The sequence below is a fragment of the Agelaius tricolor genome, unplaced genomic scaffold (genome assembly GCF_023055355.1).
Source record: "Agelaius tricolor isolate 1412-34295 unplaced genomic scaffold, bAgeTri1.0.p SCAF_13, whole genome shotgun sequence".
Lineage (NCBI taxonomy): Eukaryota > Metazoa > Chordata > Aves > Passeriformes > Icteridae > Agelaius > Agelaius tricolor.
Window position 1 is genome coordinate 4,348,011 of NW_027269273.1, and position 23,944 is coordinate 4,371,954.

The window sequence follows — 23,944 nt, forward strand, 5'->3', positions numbered from 1 at the left end:
AGCTGCAGTTGCTGTCCATCACAGGAATGGGCAGCAGGACAGCTGCCCCCTCTGAGCACTGCAGAGCTGCTGTGAGAAACTCAGAATGGGTTAAGATGTAATCAGGGATGTAATTCTAGCTGTTATAAAACACTGGCAGGTCCTGTTTCCCTTTTACAAGATAAAATTTGGTTTTTCACAGGGCCTGTATTTCTAGAGGCAAAAATAGGAATCTGTAATTTGCCTACTAGTGCTTTAATCTTTCAGAGGTCACTTAAAATGTTTCTAAAAATGACTGACTTGAAAAAAATCCCAAGCAGCTGGGAATTTACTCCCTGATGTTTTCCTTCTCCTCCCCCACCAAGCTGTCACTAACAAGTCGTGGTTCAGTAACATTTTGAAAGTGATAATGTGATGTCCTTGAAAACAGAGTTCTGAAACTTCAAATTTGGCTTTTTTTTTTTTTTTTCTGCTCTTGCTGGACGTGGTTGGGTTTTTGAGGAAGGAAGGTTTGTTTAATTTGATTTTTCACTAGTGGTAGAGACATTTAGCTGTTCCCTGCTATTCTGGCAGTGGAAAGCTGCATCTGAGTGCTTGTGTGCCAGGGATTTACAGGCTTTAGAGACTTCAGGCAAAAAGCTACTGCAGAAGGGAGCTGTGGGAGAACAGAAATAAAACCCTGCTGTGAGGAATGAGAAACAACTCAAATGTTTCTCAGAGCACAGGTCTGCAACCCTGTGTAAACTCTTTTGTTTTGCTCTAAATACCCAGGTGTGAAGCACAAATCCTTCCTAACAGCTGAAGATTGCTTTGAGCTGGGCAAGATTGCCTACACAGAGGCTGACTACTACCACACAGAGCTGTGGATGGAGCAGGCCCTGAAGCAGCTGGATGAGGGAGAAGTGTCCTCTGCAGACAAAGTCTACATCCTGGACTACCTGAGCTATGCTGTGTACCAGCAGGGGGACCTGGCCAAGGCCATGGCACTCACCAGGCGCCTCCTGGAGCTGGGTGAGGGGCACAGGGACACAGCTCAGCCTGGCTTTGTCCTGGCACTGCAGCCTTGCCTGGGATCTGACTCCTATATGCATTTGTAAAGGGTGGTTTTACATTTTGGATGGGGATTTGATCCTTTGGACTGAAGGGTTTTCCTGACTTCTGTCCCTTTACCTGTCTGAAATCTGCTTCTCTCCCTACATTTTGCTTTCCTGGGTTGAGATTGCTTCCCCTTAGGTAGAGGCAAAACCAAAATTAATGACATTGAAACTAAATTGGTGATGCTGACATCTCTGCAGATGGTTTAAATACAAATTCAGCATGCTGAAGATGAAAGACTTGTAAAAACAAGAAATACAGAATACAGGACAGTGAGATAAGAGTCCACTTCATGAAAAATGAAAGCATTTATTCTCCTGTGAATACTCCACTGACTGACTGTGTAATGGATGCTCTGGGAAGCTCAGAACTAACCCTAACATAGCAAGAGCCACTTATTAAAGAACTGAAGCTAATTCTGTAAGTTAAAGAGCTTTGTCACCAGAAATCTGAAATCCCACCAGGGTATTTTCAGGTTTTCAGTCAGTGATGCTGTGCCAGCTCTCTCCCAGTCCCATTCCCTTGTCTCTCCCTCTGAAGTGGGGTGGGCTGGAGTGGCCAAACCCTTTTGCTCAGTGCTGGGACCCCCATGTGCAGTGAGGTTGGAGAAGCAGTGGTGTGCATCTGTTTCCTTTTGCTTTCTGTGAATAAGCACTTCTGGATGATTCCTCAGGGGCTGGAACCCTGCCAGTGATCCCCGTCTGTTTCTCTGTCCATAGATCCTGAACATCAAAGAGCAAACGGGAACATGAAATACTTTGAGTACATCATGGCTAAAGAAAAAGAGGCAAACAAGTCCAGCACGGATTCAGAAGAGCAGGAGAAGGAAACTGAGGTTAAGAAAAAGGATTACCTGCCTGAGAGAAGGAAGTACGAAATGCTGTGCCGTGGGGAGGGGCTCAAAATGGTAAAGTGGAGTAGACTGTTCTCAAATGTTTGAAACCAAACAATGTCAGGAATTTGTGTGTGGTGTGCAAGGAAGGAAGTTGTTAGAGCAGCTGGATGAGTGTGCAGAGCTGAGGATCTTGTGTTGGATTTCTGCCCCCTTTGGCCTGTTCAGTAGACAGAAAGTAACACTGCCTCAGGCACTGCTGGCTGTCTTGGAAGTGCTCCATCCGTGTAATTAATTGAATAAGGATGCTGGAAGTCCAGAGTTACAGACAGAATTAAATAGGGTGGTTTGAGTAGTTTGCAGTCAGTTCTTTAGCACAGCACCAGACCTCTGTGAGACTATAATGAATATTTTCATTCTAGATGGGCAGAGAAGCTGGCTCAGCTGGGGTGGGTTTTTAGTGATGAAATTATCTTAGTAGGGTTGTGTAAAGTAATTCTTGCTGAAGTATTGTACAGCAACATGAAAGTGCAGACAGCACTGACCTCTCAAACTGAAATCATCTTCTTAACCTGTCACATAAGGACGTGGGGAGAGTGAATTGTTTGTGTGTCCAGGATGTGTTCTGCCCTTGGACATACCAATGTCCTGTGGCAGTTTATTGTAAATCAAAGAGGAGAGAGTGATGCATCTGACTCCACTGATCTCAGAAGGCTAATTAATTACTTTATTATACTACACTATATACATTTCATCTAAACTGAATCTGCCAAGCACTCACTCTGCTCACACCTGCACACACTGCTCTGAATCCATGACTGTCACCCAACAGTCCCCACACACACACACACAGCTGGCCCTGATGGGCCAAGGAAACAAAACATCCTCACTTTGGGTAAACAGTCTCCACATTGCATTCTACTTTGGCACAGCACGGGCACAGCAAGTGATAAGAATTGTGTTTTCTTTCTCTGAGGTTCAGAGAATGTGAATCTCAGAAATCCTTGGGAAGAACTGTGCCTTGCTTTTCTCTGTGCCATGTGGCAGCAGCAGTTGTCTGAGAGCCCTTGCTGTGCTCCCTGCAGACTCCCCGCAGACAGAAGAGGCTCTTCTGCCGCTACTACGACGGGAACAGGAACCCCAGGTACATCCTGGGCCCCGTCAAGCAGGAGGACGAGTGGGACAAGCCCCGCATCGTTCGCTTCCTGGACATCATCTCCGACGAGGAGATCGAGACCGTGAAGGAGCTGGCCAAGCCCAGGGTAAGTGCTCCCCCTTGCCTGCCTCTGGAACCTGCAATAACTCCTGTGCTGGGTGTGAGTGTGAGTGGCTGCCTGCTCTGGAGGGCAGGGTGTGCAGTGAGCTCACACCTTGCAGCTCTTGAAGGAGGCTGGCAATTCTCTGTGGTGACTGCAGCCAGGTCCCAGCAGTGCAGGATTGTCAGGCTCTTCCAGCTGACACAGTTTCTGCTGGTTTGGATGAGGTGGAAAATGTCCTCCCAACGTTCTCCTCCTCATCCAAACCAGCAAGAGTGGACTGGAGTATTCCTGACTTGTGTTTGGTTTTCTGCTTTTGGTTCTTTTTAAGTCTGGAAGGGAAAGGCAGCCATTCCTCTGGTCCAGGAATGCCACCTTATTGTATAGACAAGAAAGAATGGTTATATTCTCCAGTTTGGTATAAGACTGGCTGCTGTTGATGCCTTGAGAAGGCTGAGCTAGAACAGAGGCCAGAGAGTTAAAAAATAAAGCAGGGATTTATTAAAAGGATCTCCTGCATGGATCCACCTTGGGCAGCACAAGAGCCCAGCCAGGGCTGCACCCAAGATGAACCAAAATGGTCACAAAATGAACCCAAGATGAACCAAAATGGTCACAGAAATGGATGACTGGTCACAGGGTCTGTCACTTGGATCAGTTCTGCTCCATTTGCATATTGGAGTTCATTGTCTAATTACAGCTTTAGGTTATGAAGCCCCATCCTGCTTGTTTTTCTCTCTTCAGCCCACGGTGTTTGTGCTCTTGGGCCTGAGATTTGGGTCATTTGTCCTTGGTCCCAGCTGGAGCAGGAGTTGTTTTTTCTCCCTGCTCTGTGCACAGAGCTCACCATCCCCTCATATGAAGCTCAGAACCACACACTAAAGCAGCACAGAATCTGAAGAATATAAAAGCTAAAACTTGAGGCCATCACTGTCTCCAGGCTTGGAAGCTGCCTGCAGATAAAAGAGCTTTAAGAGAGCTGGACATAGTTGGTGGGTTTTGGCTTCTCATTGATGATGGTGGCTCATGAACCCTGTCTGAGATACTGGATGCAAAGGTTGTTGTTTCTCAGAGAGGAATAATCCAGGGCAGCTCGAGTGTCTGAGAGAATAGGAGTGTCCAGGGCAAACAGCAAACTGATGGAGTTGTGTTCTGTATCCAATTGGTGCAACTCTGCATCTACAAATGTACACTGAAGATGTAGTTAGTTAAATTAATTTATATTTCCATCAATTCTAAAGACTTAAACTCATAGAAATGTAATTTTCCTGCTTTTTTCCTTTGCTTTTGGCTTAAATGGCTTTTGAGCTGACCTGAGCAGAGGGAGACCAGGGGAACAAGAGCATTCAGTGCAGGAGAAGCTGTTGGCTTGGCCAAGAGCTGTGGTTGTACATGGGCAGCTGGGCCTGAGGCTGTCCTTGGCCTCCCAGGGAGCCTAAAGGGATCTTAAAGCTCCCTGAAGGCAGAGCTGTTGGACACTGGGAAGAATCTCTTCACTGAAGAGTTTGTCAGGCTCTGGTAGGGGCTGTCCAGGGAGGTGGCAGGGTCACCATCCCTGCAGGTGCCCAAGGAATGGCTGGATGTGGCAAGGTGGGCAGGGATTAGAGGCTGGAGTTGAGTATCTTGGAGGTTTCTCCAGCCTCAGTGATTCTGTTCTGAGGTCTCTGAGGTAATGTTCTGAACTGCAAGCAGGAAGTGCAAGCTTTTCCCCCCACATACCCGTGAGGCATCTCCTCCTGCTGCCCTGGCAGGCAGCTTTGCTGCAGGGCTGAAAATCAGAGCCTCCATTGCTGGTCTGGAGCTGTTGGAGCTCCTTTGCTGCAGAGTGATGCATCCACACTGTGGAATGTGACCAGACCACTACTTGACAGAGTAGAAAACTGTCAGTGTGTGACTGTAAGCTCTGAGGTCGCTGTTTTCCTGTCAAACACTCAGCTCATGGCAAAGACTTGAGACCTTTATGGCAGGAGCATCTGTATGCAGTTACTGCTCCCTTATTCCCTGTGGCTGAGGCCTTGCACGGCTCAGCAGCAAAAGGATTTTGTTCTTGGAGACCTAAAGGTCATCTCCTCCTTCCTGCTGCTGCCATCCTGTGGGAGGAGAGTGCTGATGTGTGCCCAGCCTTCTGCCCTGCTGGCAGGATGAAGCCTCCTTATTCAGCTCTGCAGTCTCACTGGAATTGTAGTTTGTGCCTTGTTTTTTCCTGTGTCTGCATGGGAGGAGAGCAGAGGCAGCGTGCTGGGAGCTCCCAGTATCTTTTCTTGTAGGTATGGAGAGGCCTTGGCTTGGTTGGTTTATTTTAACAGTGGAGAAATGCTTCTGATTGTTTGGGAGTTGGCATGACCTTGTGCCTTCTGCAAAATTTGGGCTCTGCATCCCAGCCTTTGCAGTTATGAGTGATGGAGAGTGCCTGGCAGTACATGAACCAAGCTAAAGGGCACATGTGAGGTTCTGAGTTGGAATATTAACACAGATGGGAAGGCATGAAGTAAATGGAGCACAGCAGAGGGAAAGGAAAGCCTTGAGGCAGGAGTTCCCATTTTGTGTAAATGTGACCATGGGTGAAGCAGAAGTTTGTGGGAGCTCAGTGCTGCTTTTGGTACAGGAAGGATTGAAAAGGAATGGTTTATTCACCTGTGGCTTATGGTGCTGCCTGGATTGAATCTACCTGTTAAACCCCTCATGCAGGGACAGGACAGTGTAACAAAGCACCACTTGTCCCCATGCTGTGCTGCTCCCAGAGCATTTCACTACAAAAGAAATCCAAGCTGCTGTAGTTTGCTTTATTCAACCATTCTTACTACAGACATGGAAACAGCACTTGTGGAAAAAACCTTAAAAAACCAGACAAGAAACCTTTCATTTAGTAAAGCTGGAGCCTGCCCTGGTTCCCTGTGTCCGGGCAGGGCAGGTGCCAGGGTTGGTGGCATTGTCCCCTGGCCAGGCTTCTGAGTGCTCGGAGTGCTGGGCTGCAGATTGTGCTTGTAATGCAACTTCTGATGGTTCGCTTCACAGCTGAGGCGAGCCACCATTTCAAACCCCATAACGGGAGCCTTGGAGACGGCACATTACAGAATTAGCAAAAGGTAAGAGAGCTCTGCCCCAGGTGTGGGCCTGCCAACCTCAGTGTGTACGTCCTGCTCATGCTCAGGAAACCAGCTGGGCTGGAGAGACAGCTTGCAGTCCACCTTGTGATTCCCTGCAGATCTGTAACAGGCTGGTGCTGCTGAGTTTCTCAGTCTTTTCCTTCAGCTGGAAGTTCTGGGGGTGTGTTTTGATTTGTTCTTTCCCTTTTAGTCGCCTTCTCAAGTCTGTTTTTTCAAGCGAGTCTCTGCAGTCAGTGTGAAAAATACAAGATGCCACAAAACCTTCAGTAAAATCTGGGTTTTGTTTTTAATCTATACATTCCTTTCCCCTTGCTCCTTCTCACAACCAGGAATTGTCTTCCCTTTCTTTGGAAAATGAAGCAGATCTCAAAGTGCCTCAATGGGTGTAAGAAATGCTTCAGGTCCTTGCTGTGCACACAGACACACATCTCCTTGTCCAGGATAATCCCACACTCCCAGCTGAGCTCCTTTACCTCCTGCCTGACACAAACCTGGCAGAACACAGGCTCGCTTCCACCGGGCTCCTGGTTCTTTTCAGCTTGTCCATTAAGTACTACAAGAGCTGAATTTAGCCAGTGCTTTCCAAAATTGGCTGGATCTGAAAGAAACCACCTGCCCCTGCTTGCCCTCCCTTGGTTTTAGCCATGGTAATTAAAGATTGGCTGCACAGGCCATCAGCACTGAGCCAAAATTCTGGGAGGAGTTAAAGCTTCTGGGTGAGGAGGAATTGTCTGAGAAACTCAGCATCATAAATTACTTGTAGAAAGTCTTGATTTTAAACAAAAAACCCCAAAATTTTTAAAAAAGGAGAAAAATACTAAAGGGAGGAAAAAAGTGAAAGGACAATCTAACCAAATTATTCCAACCAATTTGTTGTGATTTGGACATGGCAGCTGCAGCTTGTGTTGCCCTTCCAACCATTGCCAATATGCGAGCATCGCATCCGGACCAATCGGAACCTTTCAAACACCTGGGGCTTGGCCAAAAGCAGCCTGCAAGGTGGGTAAGCCTTGTCCTTTCTCTTTTTGTAGCTGAGCCGTGCTACTGTTCATGACCCTGAGACTGGGAAACTGACCACAGCACATTACAGAGTCTCTAAGAGGTAAGGGGAGGGGATTCCTTGTCTGAGGAAGTGTGTCCTGGGGCTGTGCTGCTTCAGCACAAGGATTCTGTGTCACTCTCCTTATTCTTCAGCCTTTCTCTCCAGGAGAGGGGCCCAAGCAAGCTGAGCTGTCACCTAACAAAGCACGGGGGCTGCTGAAGTAGGGATTAGTTGTCAGTGGTGGCATTCCAAGGTGGAAGTGCCCTCTCTGGCTGAGCATGGCTTGTGTGCTGTGACTAACACACTAAACACGGGTGTGGGGCTCTGCTGGCACCCAGTGCAATGGGGCACCTGCCTGGCTCACCCCTGCTCCTCAGTGCCCGCACTGGCTCAGAGCTGGGAGCTGCTGGGGTTCCTGGCAGCACTGCCCAGTAAAGCTAGGGGAGGATTTTAAGGGATTTCCATGGTGGAAGGTAGAATAGAAACTCAGGGTTCTTCCAGCTGCTTTGACAAACCCCTGAACTTGGAATGGCCTGGAGCTGAAGGGCTTTAATTTAGCTGTGAATTGCTTCAGAAAGGTAAAAGTGCTTCCAAATGTGGGCTCACAGGAAGGTGACTGATTCAGGAATGATGATAGGTCTCAGGAGAACTGGAAAACCACTCTAGTGGCAAGTTGAAAACGTTTTTTTTAATGCCTCACACCTTAGCAGCACATGGGTCTGTGTGCTCATTGGCACGTGCAGGCAATGGGAATCCTCTGGAAATTGTCTGGGAAGCTCTTACATGTTTGCTCCTTAAAACTGACCCCATGGAAGGGCTTTAGGAACATTCATCTTCCTGTTGGACATGTGTTGCATTTAATTTTTATTTCTGGTTTAATGTTCAAGTCTGTCCATGTCTTCTATCTTGGTTATTTGTCACTGCATATTTGGCAGGTTTAATTTATTCACTTGTGGGGTTTGTCCTCTGGGCCAGACAGGTCTGGAGTATTTACTGAGGAAACTCCTTCATCCTTTTGAACATCCCCTCATGTCAAACTTGCTGTGCTAATGATGGGAATTGGAGAAGGTGACCAGATTGCTGATGGAAATTGGGATGCATAATTGGTCCCTACTTAAATAGATGAGGCTTAGTGAAAGAACTTTTTATTTTGAGTTGTGATTTTTCATTAGTAGGAAGTGTTATTCCCTGAGGTAGTGCAGATGCCACGGTCAGAAAAAATAGTACAAAGCACCACCCAACATTAAAGGCCAATTAAAAAAAACAGGATAGAGCCTGGGGAATGGAACCCTTAAATTCTTAATGAGGTTTGGTGCTCAAAAATGTGGGACTTCCTTCCAGTGCACCCAAGGAACTCTCAGAATTAAATCACATTTTACTGAGCTCTAAATTTTTAAATTCAATATCTCACTGGAAACTGGAATTAAAATTGTAGGGACACATCCAAGAAGTTGGGGAAGGCCATTTTTTGAGGGTAGGATTTAGCCTTGAGGTGTGCAGCTCCTGCTTGTCCCTGCCTTTGCTTTCCTCCCTGTGCAGATTTGCAGGATGGGTATGGATTCCCAAGGGAACCTGACACCTAAATCTGCAGTGGGAGGCAGAAGCCCCCCCAGCAGCTGATTTGGAGGCCCTGTGCTGTTCCTGCTGCCCTCCTGCACTGCCAGAAACATCTTTCCCTTGGAGCTGCTCGAGCTGCTTCAGATTCCAGATGAATCATTGCTCCTGAAAACCAAAAAATGCTCGCTTCATTTTTTTAATAGATGACTGCTTTCCTCCTCCAAACATTCCTTCCCAGCACATGCCCTCCTAAATTACAGCATTCCTGCCTCTGAGAGAGCTACTGTTCCCTTGGTGGGACGTGGCAGCTCTGTGGAGGGAGGCACCTTGCCAGTGTGTGCAGCACCAGGATAAACCCACCCACTCACACACTGCTTTTACAGAGAAAAACTCCCTTTCCCCCTTCCCTCTCCTCCCAGCAGGCAGCCAGAGCTTGCAGCATGTCATGCTAAAAGTTTCCACTTCAGAAATACCAGGCTGGGCTTTTACTCACTCCCTGTTGTGTCTCTGCTGGTATTTTTCTGCACACCAAGTGTGGCTTAGAAGGCTTTTAAACACAAATCCCAGTATTTTGTGGCCAGTGACCTAAACAGAAGTAGTGTTGGGATGTAATGTCTTCTCCTAGACTGACCAGTGCAGCTGAGGAGATGAGATCTGGGGGGGATGTGCTCTTGTGTGTTCAGTAGCTCCAGAGAATTCTCTGTTTTTTCCTTAATGTACTGCTTAGACTTTAAATTGTTTCTGTGTAGAAGCATCTGCCATTCAAAATCTCTGAGGTGCCTCATGCAGAATTAGAAGAAGGAGGAACATGGGACATGTTGTGGCTGTCCCCATCCCTGGCAGTGCCCAAGGCCAGGCTGGACAGGGCTTGGAGCAGCCTGGGACAGTGGGAGGTGTCCCTGCCATGGCAGGGGTGGCACTGGATGAGCTTTAAGGTCCCTCCCAGCCAAGCCATGGCTCAATTCCATGAGTCACTATGATTATTCCTGACTGTTTGTGATCCATATCAAAGTTGTTAAAAGCCCCCCCAGTGTGAATTCAGCTCACTAATGGAAGCATTAAATTTTTTATAACATTTCAAGTGGGTCAGCAAAACACCAAATTTGTGTGGTCAGGGAACTGGGGGGTTGTGTGGTGCTTTTTAAGGAAATACCAAATCCTTCTGTAACTAAATCAGGGATATCTTGGCCTGCCCTGCCTGTGGCTTCCCAGGAATTGTCCCTTTTTTGCTGGGGCCCATCATGGACTCAGAGGTGACAGCTGGTCAAAAAATAGGACAGAATGCAGTGAACCTGGAAGTATGTAAATATTAAAAGAAAACAAACTGCTGAGCATGTTGAAGGTTGTTAATGCTGCATCTCCTGCACCACTGGCCAGGGGAGTCTTTCTCTTTTTTTGGTAGACAAGGGCAGGAAAAAAAAGCCAACTTTGGGTGAAGAAATTGTTTTGAATGAGGCAGAGACCTTTATCAGCAAGGGAGCAAGCTGGGAGAGCAGCAGAAGAGGGAATGTGAGACAGCTGGAATATTCTGAGGCCAGGCAAAGCCATGGCTGCAGCTTGCATGGCACCTCCAGGGTTAAATCCCCCTGTACCTCTGCAGCACTCAGGCCTCCCTGTGGTTTTGCTCAGCACCCAGCAGACAGGCTGGCACTTGGAATATGCTTTCAATTCCCTGTTCCTCCACCTTTCATAGGCTTTCTTTGTATGTGGAGGCAGTTAACTTGATTTTTAAAATACATACAGTACTCCCCTTCCTGAAAGGCTGCAGTATTCATTGCCATCTAAATAACCAACAGAGCAAGAATGCTTGGGTTTTGCTTTCTTTGGGTTTCTTGGGTTTTTTTCCTTTATTAACAGACTGGACAGAGGCAGAGAGGGCCTACAGTGAAGCTGCTGGGTGTGTTGGGGCTCTTCTTGTGCCTTAAATGTGAGGTTAGGGCTGCTTGTGAGCATTACCTGGTCACCATGGCTGTGTGGCATGGCTGCTTCTGGGGATTTTTGTTTGGTGAATGCTTCATATCCATGTCTTAGCATCCTTCTGCCACCTGAAATCAAAGGAAATTGTGTTGTAACACCTCCTGTACTAACAAGTGTTCAGCAGTGGATGGGCCTGGGGATGTGTTTGTGCATGTCTGTCCTGAGAAATCAGATTTCTTTTATCTCATAGTTCATTTGTCATTTAAAAGAAACGCTCGTAGAGATTCTGTAACCTGTGTCAGTGCCTTGTGTCATGTGTCATGCTACTGTTCCTCCCAGACAAAGTATTTGGGGATTTATGGTTTTTTTGAAATGCAAATCTTAAAACTTAATTTAGGATAGATGTGAAGGTTGATTTGAGTAAAAATACCTGGATGCTGCTGCTGATAGTTTCCAGCTGGGCTCTGGGCACAGGGGTTTGTGTCCAGCAGGAAGCATTGCTGAGCCCAAAAGCTGAGTTAGCTGCTAGAAAAAAAGGTAGAAATACCTATCTCTGCTTTCCTGCCAAAAAAAAAAAAAAAGGAGGACAACAAGCCCCAAATCATCAATATTATCACCCATATTAGTGCAGGGGGCTGCCAGGTAAAATGAAGGTGCAGTGGCTGGCATGGGATGAATCAGATGAGCAGCTTTGGAAAAACTCTAATACACAGTAGGAGACAAACATTCTGAAAGATACTTTTGGAACTGAGGCTGACCTTCCACATTAAAGAAAAAAAGGGGGGGGGGGTAGTTTGGGTTCCCCCTCCTTAAAAATCATTGTGTACCTGAAGTATGTGCTAAATACCAGGGTTATAATAGGCTGTTCTGACAGCAATTGTTGCACTTAATGCATGATTTGGTTGTTTCAGAATGATTTTTAGTAGCACTGCAGGGGGAAGTGATGAGGAAGGGCAGCTCCCAGAGAGCTGGCCTGGAGGTGTGGGACATTTGGGGAGCTGAGTTCCAGCTACACAGACAGAAACAGTAACTCACCTGCTCCTGTCCCAAACCTTGCTTCAAAATGATCACCCCAGGGGCTGAATGAGCTGTTGGGAGTGGGGTAAGAGCAAAACTGTGTGTGCCTGGTTTAAAAATCAGCTTGAAGCACTGTTTGTGACACTTCCTTCAGCCCAGTCGGGGAATTCAGGCCCTTGCTTACAGAGCTCCCTTAAACCCCTGCTGGAACTGGTCTTTCAAGGAAATGCATTCATTAAATTCAGAGCTTTGTAACACCCTGAAAATACTTCTGGTCATGCCCCCAAATCCTTGAGAAGTCCTCAAAAGCAATGTCCCATTCCAAGTGCCTGCAAGTGTTGTGCTGTCACTAACTGTCCCCCCCAGCGCGTGGCTCTCGGGCTACGAGAGCCCGGTCGTGTCCCGCATCAACACCAGGATCCAGGACCTCACAGGGCTCGATGTCTCCACTGCAGAGGAGCTGCAGGTAAGTGCCAGCTTGGCCTTGCTGCTGGGTGCCAGTCACCATTTCAGCACTTGCTCACGTGAGGTGGCCACAAAAAACTCATTTATTTACAGAGGGGAGAAGAAGTTGTCTTTGCAGAGCAGCTGTTCAGTGTGAAATGGCTTTTGGGGTTGGAAGGAAACAGTGATAACTGAAACTCTGGATGTGTAGTTCCTTTTAGAAACTGCTTCCTTTTATTTAGTCAAATAAACTTGAGTTTCATGGCCACAGGGTCAAACTTTGCTGCTGTTGGAGGCAGTTAAAAGTTTAATTCAGGGAAGGCCACCAGGGTGTCCAGTGTCCCTGGGATGTGGGAAACCCTGGCTGTCTGTGTAACTTGAGTAAAGTGCAATTTAGAAATGCTTTTGTTTGTTGGCTTGGGGCCTTTAAATGAGCAGCTGCCTCCCTGACTGTGAGCAGAGCATGAGGACTTAGAAAGCAGGACACCCACAAAGAACTTCTGAAACCTGCTCCTTGCCACTCTGTCAAGGTTCCTGGTGAGAAAATGGCCAAGGATCTGGGGGAAAATTGGATGCTATTTTTTCATAACCAATTGGCAAGAAGGACAGGGAACCCTCTTTATTGACACAGTCAAATTCAGGTCAAAAAAGTGGCTTCAATGTGATGATGTAAAAGCACTGTGACACCGTTTTAGAGACAGGCTGAAAAGTTTTCTGTAGAAGAAAAATGCTTTCTGCCCTGGGAAGCAGCAGATTCTTACCTGGAGCATCCTGCAGGCCACTCTTGGATGTGCTCCTGCTGCTGACAGAGGCTTGACATTTCCTGGGGCTTGGTGTTTAAACTTTATCTCTGCAAAGGCTGTAGCTGACAGCCAAACTCTTGCCTGGCTAAAGACTGATTTACTAGATCCTGTGCTTCTCCTCCCACTGTAGGTAGCCAACTACGGCGTAGGAGGCCAGTATGAGCCTCATTTTGATTTTGGAAGGGTAAGTCCTGCTTTGTCTTCACTCTTTCTTCTTCACAAGCCCTGTGTTTCTCTTTTTCAGGTGGCAAATTATGGAGTGGGAGGACAGTATGAGCCCCACTTTGACTTTGCACGGGCAAGTAAAGAGCTGGAGGAGAGCTAGACCTGGTGAAGCCTGGGCCTCTGGGCTGGGCACACTCTCTGTTCTTCCATGTCTATTAAATTTTGTAGCTCTTCCACTTTGCTAATCCATGTCCATGGAGAAAGCCCTCTAAACCACCAGCTGAAGCTGTGGAGGTTGCTGCCTGTAAGCTGAGTGCCAGCAGCCTCCTGACAACTGGAAGAAGTCTTATCTCACTGTCCTTAATTTTTAAATTGGATTTAAATTCCCCACCTGTTTTATTCCAGCTTAAATTGCAGACTGCTGAATTTCAGTTGGTTATTTACTGGGCATAATTCTGTGTGGTTTAACCCCTTCAGATTAACCTTAACCCTGCCAGTCCCAGCCACCAATTCTGAATCAGGATCTCTGCTCTGTAAGCACCTGCTCCAAGGCATTGCAAGTGATTAACAGGTTTTGTTTGGAAACACTGGGGTTGTTTCCAGGAGTAACAATTGCTGGAATTTCAGTGCACACAAACTGTGGTCACAGGGGGTGGGTTTAGAAACAGAGGTGTGAGAGAAGTTGGTATCAAAACTCATCAAAATGGGGTTCATTCTTGTAAGTGGAGTGCTGGACACTTCTTAGTTGCCTGGTTTGTCACTGAGGCTTCCTCCCTGCTTCCCAGCTGGAATCCAGAGTGGAGTGTGGCAAGGAGGTGTCCCAGCTGACCCTGGCACTGAGAGCTGCCCTGCCTGCTGCCAAGGACAAGGGGGATGAGTGTAATTAAATAATTCAGTTTGCTGTGAGGAGGATTTATAGCCTCAGCCTCAGACAGCACAGTTGTTGTTACCCATTAGAAATCTGGGCTTAATGCCCTCCCTCCCTGTCCTACAGAATTTCAAAGTGCCTGGTTTATTTAAATTGATAGATTCACTCCTATTGCATTCCTCCCCTCCTTCCAAATCGAGGGGTTGGATTAATTCTTCTGCATGAGTCTGTTCTGTGCTGCTGGCTCAGCAGCTGTGTGTCATTGGCTGCTCTCAGCAACCAAAAAGAAATGCTGATGGAATCTGCCTGCTTTTGTTCACAGAAAGATGAGCCAGATGCCTTTAAAGAATTGGGAACAGGCAACAGAATTGCTACTTGGTTGTTTTATGTAAGTGATACATTTCTGCCATCTGTCACTGCATATTCTATACCATGGAATGATTTCATTCTTTTCTTTCATTCTTTTTTATTGAAGGGACTTGCAAGTGAAGCAGTCACTAACTTTGGGGTAATACATATGGGGGGTCTTCTTACCCAGACTTTGTGGTTCTTCCGTGTGTCTTAAGAAGGATTTTCCCCCCAAATTTGAGCATTAGCTTAAATTATTTGCCTGCCTGTTTATTTTTGTATCTGCATCAGTGTTTACAGCATGTTCACTGCCTTAACACTCGAGTGGGAGGGACAAGGCTGGGACTGCACTGGGAACAGAGGGGGTTTGGCCTTCTTAAGGGATTTATGTCAAAACTGAACTTCACTTTCACTAAAAAGTGAGATTTTCTCAGCCTGAACTCACCTGTCCTTCCCCACCTGTTCAGATGAGTGATGTGTCAGCAGGGGGAGCCACGGTCTTCCCTGAAGTGGGAGCCAGCGTTTGGCCGAGAAAGGTGAGCAGGATTGATCCAGCAGATAAATGCACTCCTCCCCACTACCCACACAGAACAGAGTGTGAAAATGAACCTATAAAATAACTGTAAGCACCTCTGTGCTGTCAGAACAGTGCTGTGATTTTCCATAAGTGCAGAAACTGGAGCTGTGCTGGTGATTCCAAGGGCCCTGCTATTCCATGTGTGGATACAAATGCAAAACACTTAAATACTTCAAAACACATCTTGAAAATACTCAGATCTGTGAGTTGGCTTAGTCTCGAGGCATTTGTAGGAAATTCTCGTGTCAGTTTTTCCCCTCATGCAAGGCTTGCCTTTGCTGGCCTGCTGCTCAGCTTTAGTAAATAATCTTGGCTTTCTTAAACTGGTCAGGAGTTGAATGAAAATGGCTTAGGATTTAAAAAAAAAATTAAGGGCCAATTATACAGACATACAATAAGTTAAAGGAGACTTTTTCCTAAAAATAAGAATATGGAAAAGAGCCTTCAGTTTAAAAGGAGGCTCTGAAACAGAAATGCACCTACCTTTGCCTTAGTGTGTGTGGTACAGAGCACAGGGCTGAGTGTCCCTGCCATTCCCAGGGTACAGGGCTGAGTGTCCCTGCCATTCCCAGGGTACAGCTGTGCTCTGGTACAGTCTCTGACAGCCCTGTGCTGTGTATCACACACACTGAGTGTCCCCCTGCCATTCCCAGGGTACAGCTGTGCTCTGTATCACACACACTGAGTGTCCCCCCTGCCATTCCCAGGGTACAGCTGTGCTCTGTATCACACACACTGAGTGTCCCTGCCATTCCCAGGGTACAGCTGTGCTCTGGTACAGTCTCTGACAGCCCTGTGCTCTGTATCACACACACTGAGTGTCCCCCCTGCCATTCCCAGGGTACAGCTGTGTTCTGGTACAATCTCTATGACAGCCCTGTGCTCTGTATCACACACACTGAGTGTCCCCCCTGCCATTCCCAGGGTACAGCTGTGTTCTGGTACAATCTCTATGACAGCCCTGTGCTCTGTATCACACACACTGAGTGTCCCCCTGCCATTCCCAGGGTACAGCTGTGTTCTGGTACAATCTCTTCCCGAGCGGAGAGGGCGATTACAGCACGCGGCACGCGGCCTGCCCGGTGCTAGTGGGGAATAAATGGGGTGAGTACCTGCCTCTGACCTGAGTCTGGGCTCTGCTGGGGGGTGGCTTGGCTTTATTTTTCCTTTGGACTTCAGAAATTACATTCTTTGTAAAGAAATATATTTAATATACTTTTTCTACCTCATATCTCTCTACGTGTTAAATATATTTTATATAGTAGCATATTTCATTATGTGTAGAAAGGAAATGAATACTATCTCTACTTTAAGAGTTTTTGTAGCCATGTCTACTTTAAGAGTTTTTGTAGCCATGTCTACTTTAAGAGTTTTTGTAGCTTTGCAGCTATACTGGAAGGGTTTTTGGTTGGGTGGTTTTTTTTCTTAGACTAACTTCACAGATTCATGCATGGCAGTGGGGTTGGAATGAGAAAGTCTTTTAAAGCCCCTTTCAACCCAAACAATTGTGTGATGAAAACCCTTTAGAGAATTAAAATAACCCTGTGCTTAAGCAGAAGCTGGCCTAGAGCACATTTAGCAGCAGAGGAGCTGAGCTGTGCAGTGATGCAGTCCCTTTGTGTCTTTGCAGTCTCCAATAAGTGGCTCCACGAGCGGGGGCAGGAGTTCCGCCGGCCGTGCACGTTATCGGAGCTGGAATGAGGCAGCCCGGGCTCCCGAGCACTCAGGGTGTGCAGCTGCACCCTCCTGCCAGTTTACAACTGACTAACAAACACTCCACTCCAGGTTCACCCAGCTCAGCTGTGGACAGGACAAACGTGCTTTTGGTTCCCTCCAAATCCCCCCCAAGGTTTATCGACAGAAAATACCGAGGCTGACAAGTGTTACTGAAACAAACAAAAAAAAGGACAAAATACAGATAAATACAGATGAGGGCCACAACTTACAGTGGTGTTGTGTGTGGTGTTCCTGTCACCATCATCCCTCTGAGCAGTGTGGGCAGCCAGGGGTTGGCTGGAGTCCTCCTCACACCTGCCAGGCTTAGGGCAGGATCATTGCCTGGGGGGCTCCCTCTGAGGAATGCTGAATGAAACCCTTTCCTATTCCTCAATTCCCACACACTTGACTCTTTGCTTTCCTAGAGTGCCTGACCACTGCAGGCTTACTTTGCTGGAAAACAGGCTATTAGCATGTTTTAGCCTGGTTTTCCACTTCCACAAAAGCCCCACTTTTTAAACTTGTCTTCCTTCTCAGCCTGTGTGGAGAATTTGGCTCTGAATCGTGACCACATGACAGCAGTTCCACAGGCAGAGTCAGGATGCTTCCCCAGTGTCAGAGCAGCCTGGGAACACCCACAGCCCATCTCCCCTCCTCTTCTGCAATGTTTGTCCTCAAGAACAAATGCTGCTTTTGTTCTGTCCTGGCAGCCAGCTCTTCCCTCTGCTCCTCGGGCAGTGGGGATGGGGATGTTCCCACCTTCATTAATCAAAATTGTCGTGCCTTAGGACACTGGAATTTCAAATTGGTTCTGAGACTTCAGGTGCTGAGGTAACACAGAGTCCTCACAGAATGCTCCCTGCCCTCATCCTCCTCCCAGCTCTCGAGGTTTCAGGAGAAACCCTCGACCTATTTATAGCCCTGAACCTTTTTTAGATGCAGGCTCACTTTCCTCAACCCTTTCCCTTCCACAGGAGGATTTTTAGCAAAATATCCAAATATCTCACTAGCATGAGGACAAAAATCAAAGGAAACTGCACCTGCCTCTACCTGAACAGTCCAATTTTCTGGATGATGATGATTTTACTGATTTAGGGGTCAAGCCTGAAGTCTTTACCAAGGGTAAAATTCCAATTTTGGTTAATTGAATTTTCTGCCTCAATAAAATCTTGACAGTTGAGCCAAAATGTACAAAACCTATTGTTAAATGTGCTAGAAATACCTCTGGATTACTGGGAATGCAGTTTAAGGTACTATAGTTGGAGGAACTGCATACTTTCAGAAGGTCTTTGCTGGAAAATAATTGTTAAATTTCTACTGAGCCTGGTAGCAGTGGGACCCACAGATCTGCCCCTCCTTAGCCCTGCACCTTCCTGAACTTTGCCTGGCTTTGGCAGCTGGAAACAAGGTCCATCCATAAAGTGAGAACATAAAGTCTGCACAGTCCCACCTCACATCTGCACTGCTCATTCACCAAGAGCAGGAGCTGATCTGAAATTCACCCCAGAACTGCATTAGCAGAGCTGATCTTTGAGCACTAAATTGTAATAATGTAAAAAACCCCAAACCCATAAGATTTGTGCCTACCTGAGTTTTCTCACTGTTTTATCTGTCTCTCTTCCTTTCCATGGTTCTCTCTTTTCTCTTTCCCATCTCTTAGTTTATTGAGCTCCAAAAAGGTAACCATGGCTGCAGGTACCTCCCACCACGTCCCTGCAGGTGAAAGGGGACAACGAACAGTGGGAACAGTTGGGAATTCTGCCTTTGGGGCACCCAGAAATGCTTGTAGGAAAGCCAGTCCTACCTAGTAAAGGAGCACAAAACAAAATCCCTTGTATTGCCATCAGGAACTGGTGTGGAAAGCACCTGATTGGCTCTTGCTGTCCCATCTTTGTTCAACAGTCACCAAAGCATGAGAAAAACCAGAGTTGGAGAATTTTGTTCAGCAGTTCCTCACCTCAATACCAGTGAGTACTCCAGTGTTAAACAGCATCAGTCTCAGGCACTGCTTGGGGAGTACAAATGTTCTGCTGCACGACTTTTTAAAGCAGTGAACCATTCACAGATAATTCTTCAGGAAAGAATTTTCTACTTTTGACAGTAGAAAAATTTTACTTGGTTAAAGGAAAAAAAATCTCTCAAAATGAAATCTCCAGTCTGCTGGGACACATCAGGAATGTTCCAGATTATGACAACAGGGTTGGCTTAGATTTTTAAACTGCAGACAATCTCTGTTTCCTCTCCCTCCACTGCAGTGGTGTCCATGCCTCCAACATTGACTGTGTAAGGGATTACACTGGTGCTGCTGCTTCTGCCTTATCCCATCATTTCTCAGAGGGCTTTTGGATCCCCAGTGTGGCTCCTGTGTGAATCTAGTTTTGTATTAAACATGATTGAAAACTGTCTGGGCTCACAGTGACTGACAACTGCCTTACTGTTACATTTTTTTGTAATAAAATTTTTAATGTAAAAAAAAAAAAGTGAACAGGCTTAAAATAAAAGCCACTGCCATTAGCAGTGAGAAATCCTCCACATCCAACTGTCCTCCTATGTGGCTGCTATAAATCTGATCACACAGAGGTTTATCACCAGAATTTTATCACCATTTGTGGAAACCAAGCTCCTCTGTTTCCCTTCACCATCTCACTGGGCAGGTGCAGGAGCTGCTCCTACCCCAAATTTCTGTTCAACCCTAAACTTTGTGTCTCCACTGGGAACACACAGCACTAAAGGGCTGCAAGAGGGGAGGGCAGATAAAGCTGGGCTGAAAGCAGGGTCACCTGCTGAGGGTTCCTTTTCAGGGGTGGCAAATCTATTTTGTGAAGATCAAACAACCACTTACCCTGGAATGGTTCTAGGGAGGGGAAGAAAGCACCAGAGACTCCAACAGCACAATGAACTCACAGGTGGGAAGCTCAGGCTGGCCTCTTCCATGACCTAAACCTCTGGGGTCTGTACACCACAGCCATCCCTGGGCTTCACCCTGCAGAGCAGTGGAGCTCGTGCTAATTCCCATCATCAGGAACCTGCAGAAAGCACAGCAGGGGCTGCTGAGGGGGCTGGATCCTTTTCCTGAGGAATGGAGCCTGTGTGCTGCCTATGGGGCTCTTGGCTCACAGGTAGGGGGGCACTGCCCCAGCACAGCTGATGGGAGCCCACATTTGCAATAAGCCTGAAGAGCAGCAGCACTGTTTGATTTTGGAAGGGAGATGGAGTTCCATGCCCAGACACCCTGTGCTGCTGAGCTGCTGCCCTGCCCCTGCCAAGACAGGCCTGGGAGCAATGAAGGGCTCTGGATCAGCCCTGTCCCCCCCCAGCCAGTGACCTCCCACCATCCCAGCTGGGTCCCTGGGGCTCTGGTGGCACAGCTGCAGCTGAAGGGTGACCATGGGGGTCACCAGCATGGGAGGAGCCCAGCAAGGGTGAGGGCCCCAGCAGCTGCAGCTGAACAGGCAGGGTAAGGTCAGAGATAGGGAAAAAGGCCTGTCAATGTCACAGGGCAGGAGAAGATGAAGAGAAAGGAAAGGGTCTGACAGCATCATAGAATCCCAGAATGGTTTGGGTTGGAAGGTACTTAACACTCATCCAGTTCCACTCCCTGCCATGGGGAGGGATGCCTTCCACTATCCCACACCTTGTCCAGCCTAGCCTGGGACACTTCCAGGGATCCAGGGGCAGCCACAGCTCTTGTGGGCAGCCTCCTCAGGGCCTCACCACCCTCACAATGCAGAATTTCTTCCCAATATCCCCATCTATCTCTGCCCTCTGTCAGTTTGATGCCCTTCTCCCTTGTCCTGTCACTCCAGCGCTCTTGGAGCCCCTTTAGGCACTGGAAGGGGCTCTGAGGTCTCTGCAGTTTTCTCTTTTCTAGGCTGAACAATCTCAGCTCTCCCAGCAGAGCTGCTCCATCCCTCTGCCCATCCTGGTGCCTGCCCTGGGCTCTCTGCAGCAGCTCCAGGTCCCTCCTGTGCTGGGCCCAGGGCTGGGGCAGCTCTGCAGGTGGGGTCTCACCTGAGCACAGGGGCAGAACTCTCTCCTACAGCTGGGGGAAGGCAGCACCAGGGACCTGCCCAGGGCCTCCCGGAGGGGCTGGACCTGCCCACGCACCTGAGGGAGGGGGTCCTGAACCACCCCACCCACCCTCTCTCGGCTGCCGGACTCTGACCTGGCTCCGAGCACTCGGGGATTTCACCATCGGCCCGCAGCTCTCCTCCCCATCATCAGTGACTCATCTGGGCTTTGGAGCAGCCACGGATCACCCGCTAACCCGAGCCACCAGCTGCCTCTTCCTCCTGATAAACACCCACCAGCAGCTCCCCGAGCCAGCCAAAGCCGGTGGAAAAGGAGCTCGGTCCCGCTATCCCATGTCCCCCCCAGCAGAGCGGCACGGGCAGGACTCGGGCACAGCCAGAGGTGCAGGGAAGGAGGAATGCAGCACAGGAATGCAGCACAGGAATGCAGCACAGGAGCTGCAGCTCGGCTCCTGATGCGGAGCCAAGAGGGCTTTTCCAGCTCCATCTGGGATGGGGCTCATTGCCACAGGGACACAGGGACAGGGCGGGTGCGGTCCCCTCTCCCTCGGAGCCCAGGGGCGCTGCCAGGAGCCCGCAGTGTCCCGGGATCGCTGCCAGGAGCCCGCAGTGTCCCGGGAGCGCTGACTCACCGCGGCCCGGCCGCGCTATATTTAAGCATTACGGAGGCAGGAATGAATGCACGCAGGCAGGAGCCGCCTGTCCCGAGGTCAGCACCAGGCTCAGGAAGCAGCTGTCAGAGTTCACCACCGTGGCCAAAAGCATCTGCACCCCTTAAATCTTCAGAGAGAGAAAAGCTGGCGCAGGGAAGGGGTTTTTGTGACTGCAGTGGGTCAAAGGCAGGGCAGAAACCTGCGGGGTCCCCCTGTGCACATCCACAGCTCCTCGCTGCTGCAGCTGCTGAGCCACGCCCCGAGGGAAAACTGGAGGTCACTTTTACCCAATCCCACATTTTTCCTGCTCTTCAGATCTTGCAGTCTGGGTGCAACCGAGATATTTGCAGCTGGACTGAAAAGCTCTCAGGAGATTGGCTCGGGGAGGGAAGGAAGGAAGCAGAAGGAAGGAAGGAGAGCGGCTCATCCCCGGGGCAGGGCAAAGGGGCTGCCACGTTTTGGAAAAGCAGTTAAACTGCTTTTTATTTACCAACCTTTACTTCGAGACCAGTGACAAACTAACAGGAAAGTTTCTGACTCCTCTTTCCTCAGGCTCTGGTCTCTGCCAGCTGCTCCCTCCCCGCCCTGCTCGGCTTTCCCAATTCCAATTGATTTTGCAAACAGCCTGAGAGCTCCAGAGCCACCAGCTCCAGGCTGCATGCCCTGCTCATGCCACATTCCCTGTGCTTTGCCTCCTCTGCAGTCCTGCCAGCATTTTTCCCCTCTCTCTTCGCCTTGGATCAGTCAGCAGGGACCAGGGGATGACAAAGAAAGCTGTGTTCTGGAACTGCCTCCAGAACAACCCTAAAAGGCTCTGCATAAAACAGGACACCAGGCACAGACACCCAGAGGCTCTTACACATTTCCAAGCTAGTCCCCAATAGCTGGTTTGCTCTTTTTTACATTAATTTCTGCCAGGCTGTTGGCAAAGGCTGGGAGCACTGGGACTGTGGAGTGTCAGGCAGGGCAGGGACTGAACCAGCAGAGACACCGAAGGCTCCACTCACTGCAGGACACAGCGTGGGACTCTTGGATCCAGTTTGCCCTGCCCTGGGGCTGTGACAACAAATTCCAGGGGCCATTTCCACCCACGACTGACAGAGCAGTCCCCAGCATGGTCTGAACAGCAGGAGAAGCCCAAGCTCTCCAGTGCCCCTGCAGGGAAGGCCTCACTTCCCCAGCACCCCCTCTGCCACGGGCCAGGGGTGACACAGATGTCACAAAAGGCTTACTCGAGGCAGGGATCTGCTGATTCCCAGCTGCCCTTTCCCAGTGTTCCCTGCATCTGGGTTTATCTCCCCAAAGGCAAAGCTGGTCTGAGGTTCCCCTGGGAGCTCCTGCACTCCTAAATGTCCCCTCACCCAAAAGTCAGCCCTGGCAGACTGGGCCTCAGAACAGATGGAACAAGCAGGCAGCAGCTGCCTCTGGCTCCACACCATTGCACAGCAGAGGCACTAACCAGCTTGTGTGCTCCCTTCCCCTCTTCTCTGACTTACCTAAGAAACCAAGACTTGGCTGTGGTTCCTCCACCTTATCTCATGTCTGGAGCTCATCACCCAGGGCCATGTGCAGAGACACAGGCAGTACTGTGGAGCTCTGGCCCTTCAGAAACTGCAATCTCCTGCAAAGCAATAAAATGCCAGAATTTGCATTTGTGTTTGAAATGCCTGCAGCCCAGCTCTCCTGAGAGGCAGTGTTGTGCTGGGGCACATCTAAAAAGCTTCCTAAGAGCAGCCAGAACCTTCCCACACCATTTCCCTTCTCAAGTCTTCGTGAGTGGTTTGATTTGTCTTTTGCTGTTGGTTTTCACTTGGTTGCTTTCTTTATAATGAGCAGCTTTGAACCCTCCACCAGCTGAGCAGGCCCCTGGGTCCAGGCAGGCCTGTCCCACTCCAGAGCCAGGAGCTGCAGCTGGCCCACAACCCCTTCCCTGGCTCAGGTCTCAGTGCCACCCTTTCCTCCTGGTCACAACCTTTACAGCTTTAATTTACCTTTCACAGGAGCTGTAACAACCAGCCCTATAGCATCAGCCACACCAAAGGCAGTACTCACCTGCCACACTGATCCTGGAACTGGAGTGATGCCAAGGCATGCCCTGAATGTAGTGTTTGTCCCAAACTTCTCCAAGCTGCTGGATCAACCCCTCAGAAGCTCCGTGGTCCCTTGGGATTTGCTAGGAGCAGCACACCCAGCAGCCAGGCTGGGTGAAGCTCTCATCCCTCCCCTCCATGTGCCCAGGAGGCCTGGGGAAAAGGCAAGGGGTGCTCCTCAGCCTGCCTGAGCAGCAGAAATTTTGGACAGAGAGGTACTCCTCATGTCCCACAGGCCGGGGAGGGAGTGCAGGGCCCTGGGGGGACAGGCCCCGCTCAGGGGTGAGGGAGGGTCCCCCAGGGGAGCCGCAGCCATGGGGACCGAGCGTGTCCCGGCGGGATTGTGCAAACTCCCAGCTCAGGGAGCTGAACCCGCTCCGTATCTCGGCGCTGCACTTTGCACCCCGGCTGCCGTGACCTCAGGCCGGCTCCCCGGGCAGCGTTTAA

The 23,944-nt window shown here is 48.9% G+C and overlaps 1 protein-coding gene across 5 annotated transcripts in view; it reads left to right on the forward strand.

Annotated features, from left to right (window-relative positions):
• Positions 1-19,257, forward strand: part of P4HA1 (prolyl 4-hydroxylase subunit alpha 1) — a 29,803-nt gene extending 10,546 nt beyond the window's left edge. For 2 of the 5 annotated variants that reach the window (XM_071438484.1, XM_071438485.1), the window contains exons 6-15: positions 751-990; positions 1,794-1,981; positions 2,992-3,168; positions 7,301-7,371; positions 12,169-12,268; positions 13,180-13,233; positions 14,405-14,470; positions 14,898-14,966; positions 16,015-16,111; positions 16,638-19,257. In XM_071438484.1, coding sequence (XP_071294585.1) covers positions 751-990; positions 1,794-1,981; positions 2,992-3,168; positions 7,301-7,371; positions 12,169-12,268; positions 13,180-13,233; positions 14,405-14,470; positions 14,898-14,966; positions 16,015-16,111; positions 16,638-16,708 — 1,133 coding nt within the window. In that variant the 3' untranslated portion in view covers positions 16,709-19,257. Of the gene's footprint in view, positions 1-750; positions 991-1,793; positions 1,982-2,991; positions 3,169-6,177; positions 6,249-7,300; positions 7,372-12,168; positions 12,269-13,179; positions 13,234-13,293; positions 13,352-14,404; positions 14,471-14,897; positions 14,967-16,014; positions 16,112-16,637 lie in introns of all 5 variants that reach the window. The other 3 variants (XM_071438489.1, XM_071438487.1, XM_071438488.1) reach the window with 3 other exon arrangements.
• Positions 19,258-23,944: the final 4,687 nt, after the last annotated feature.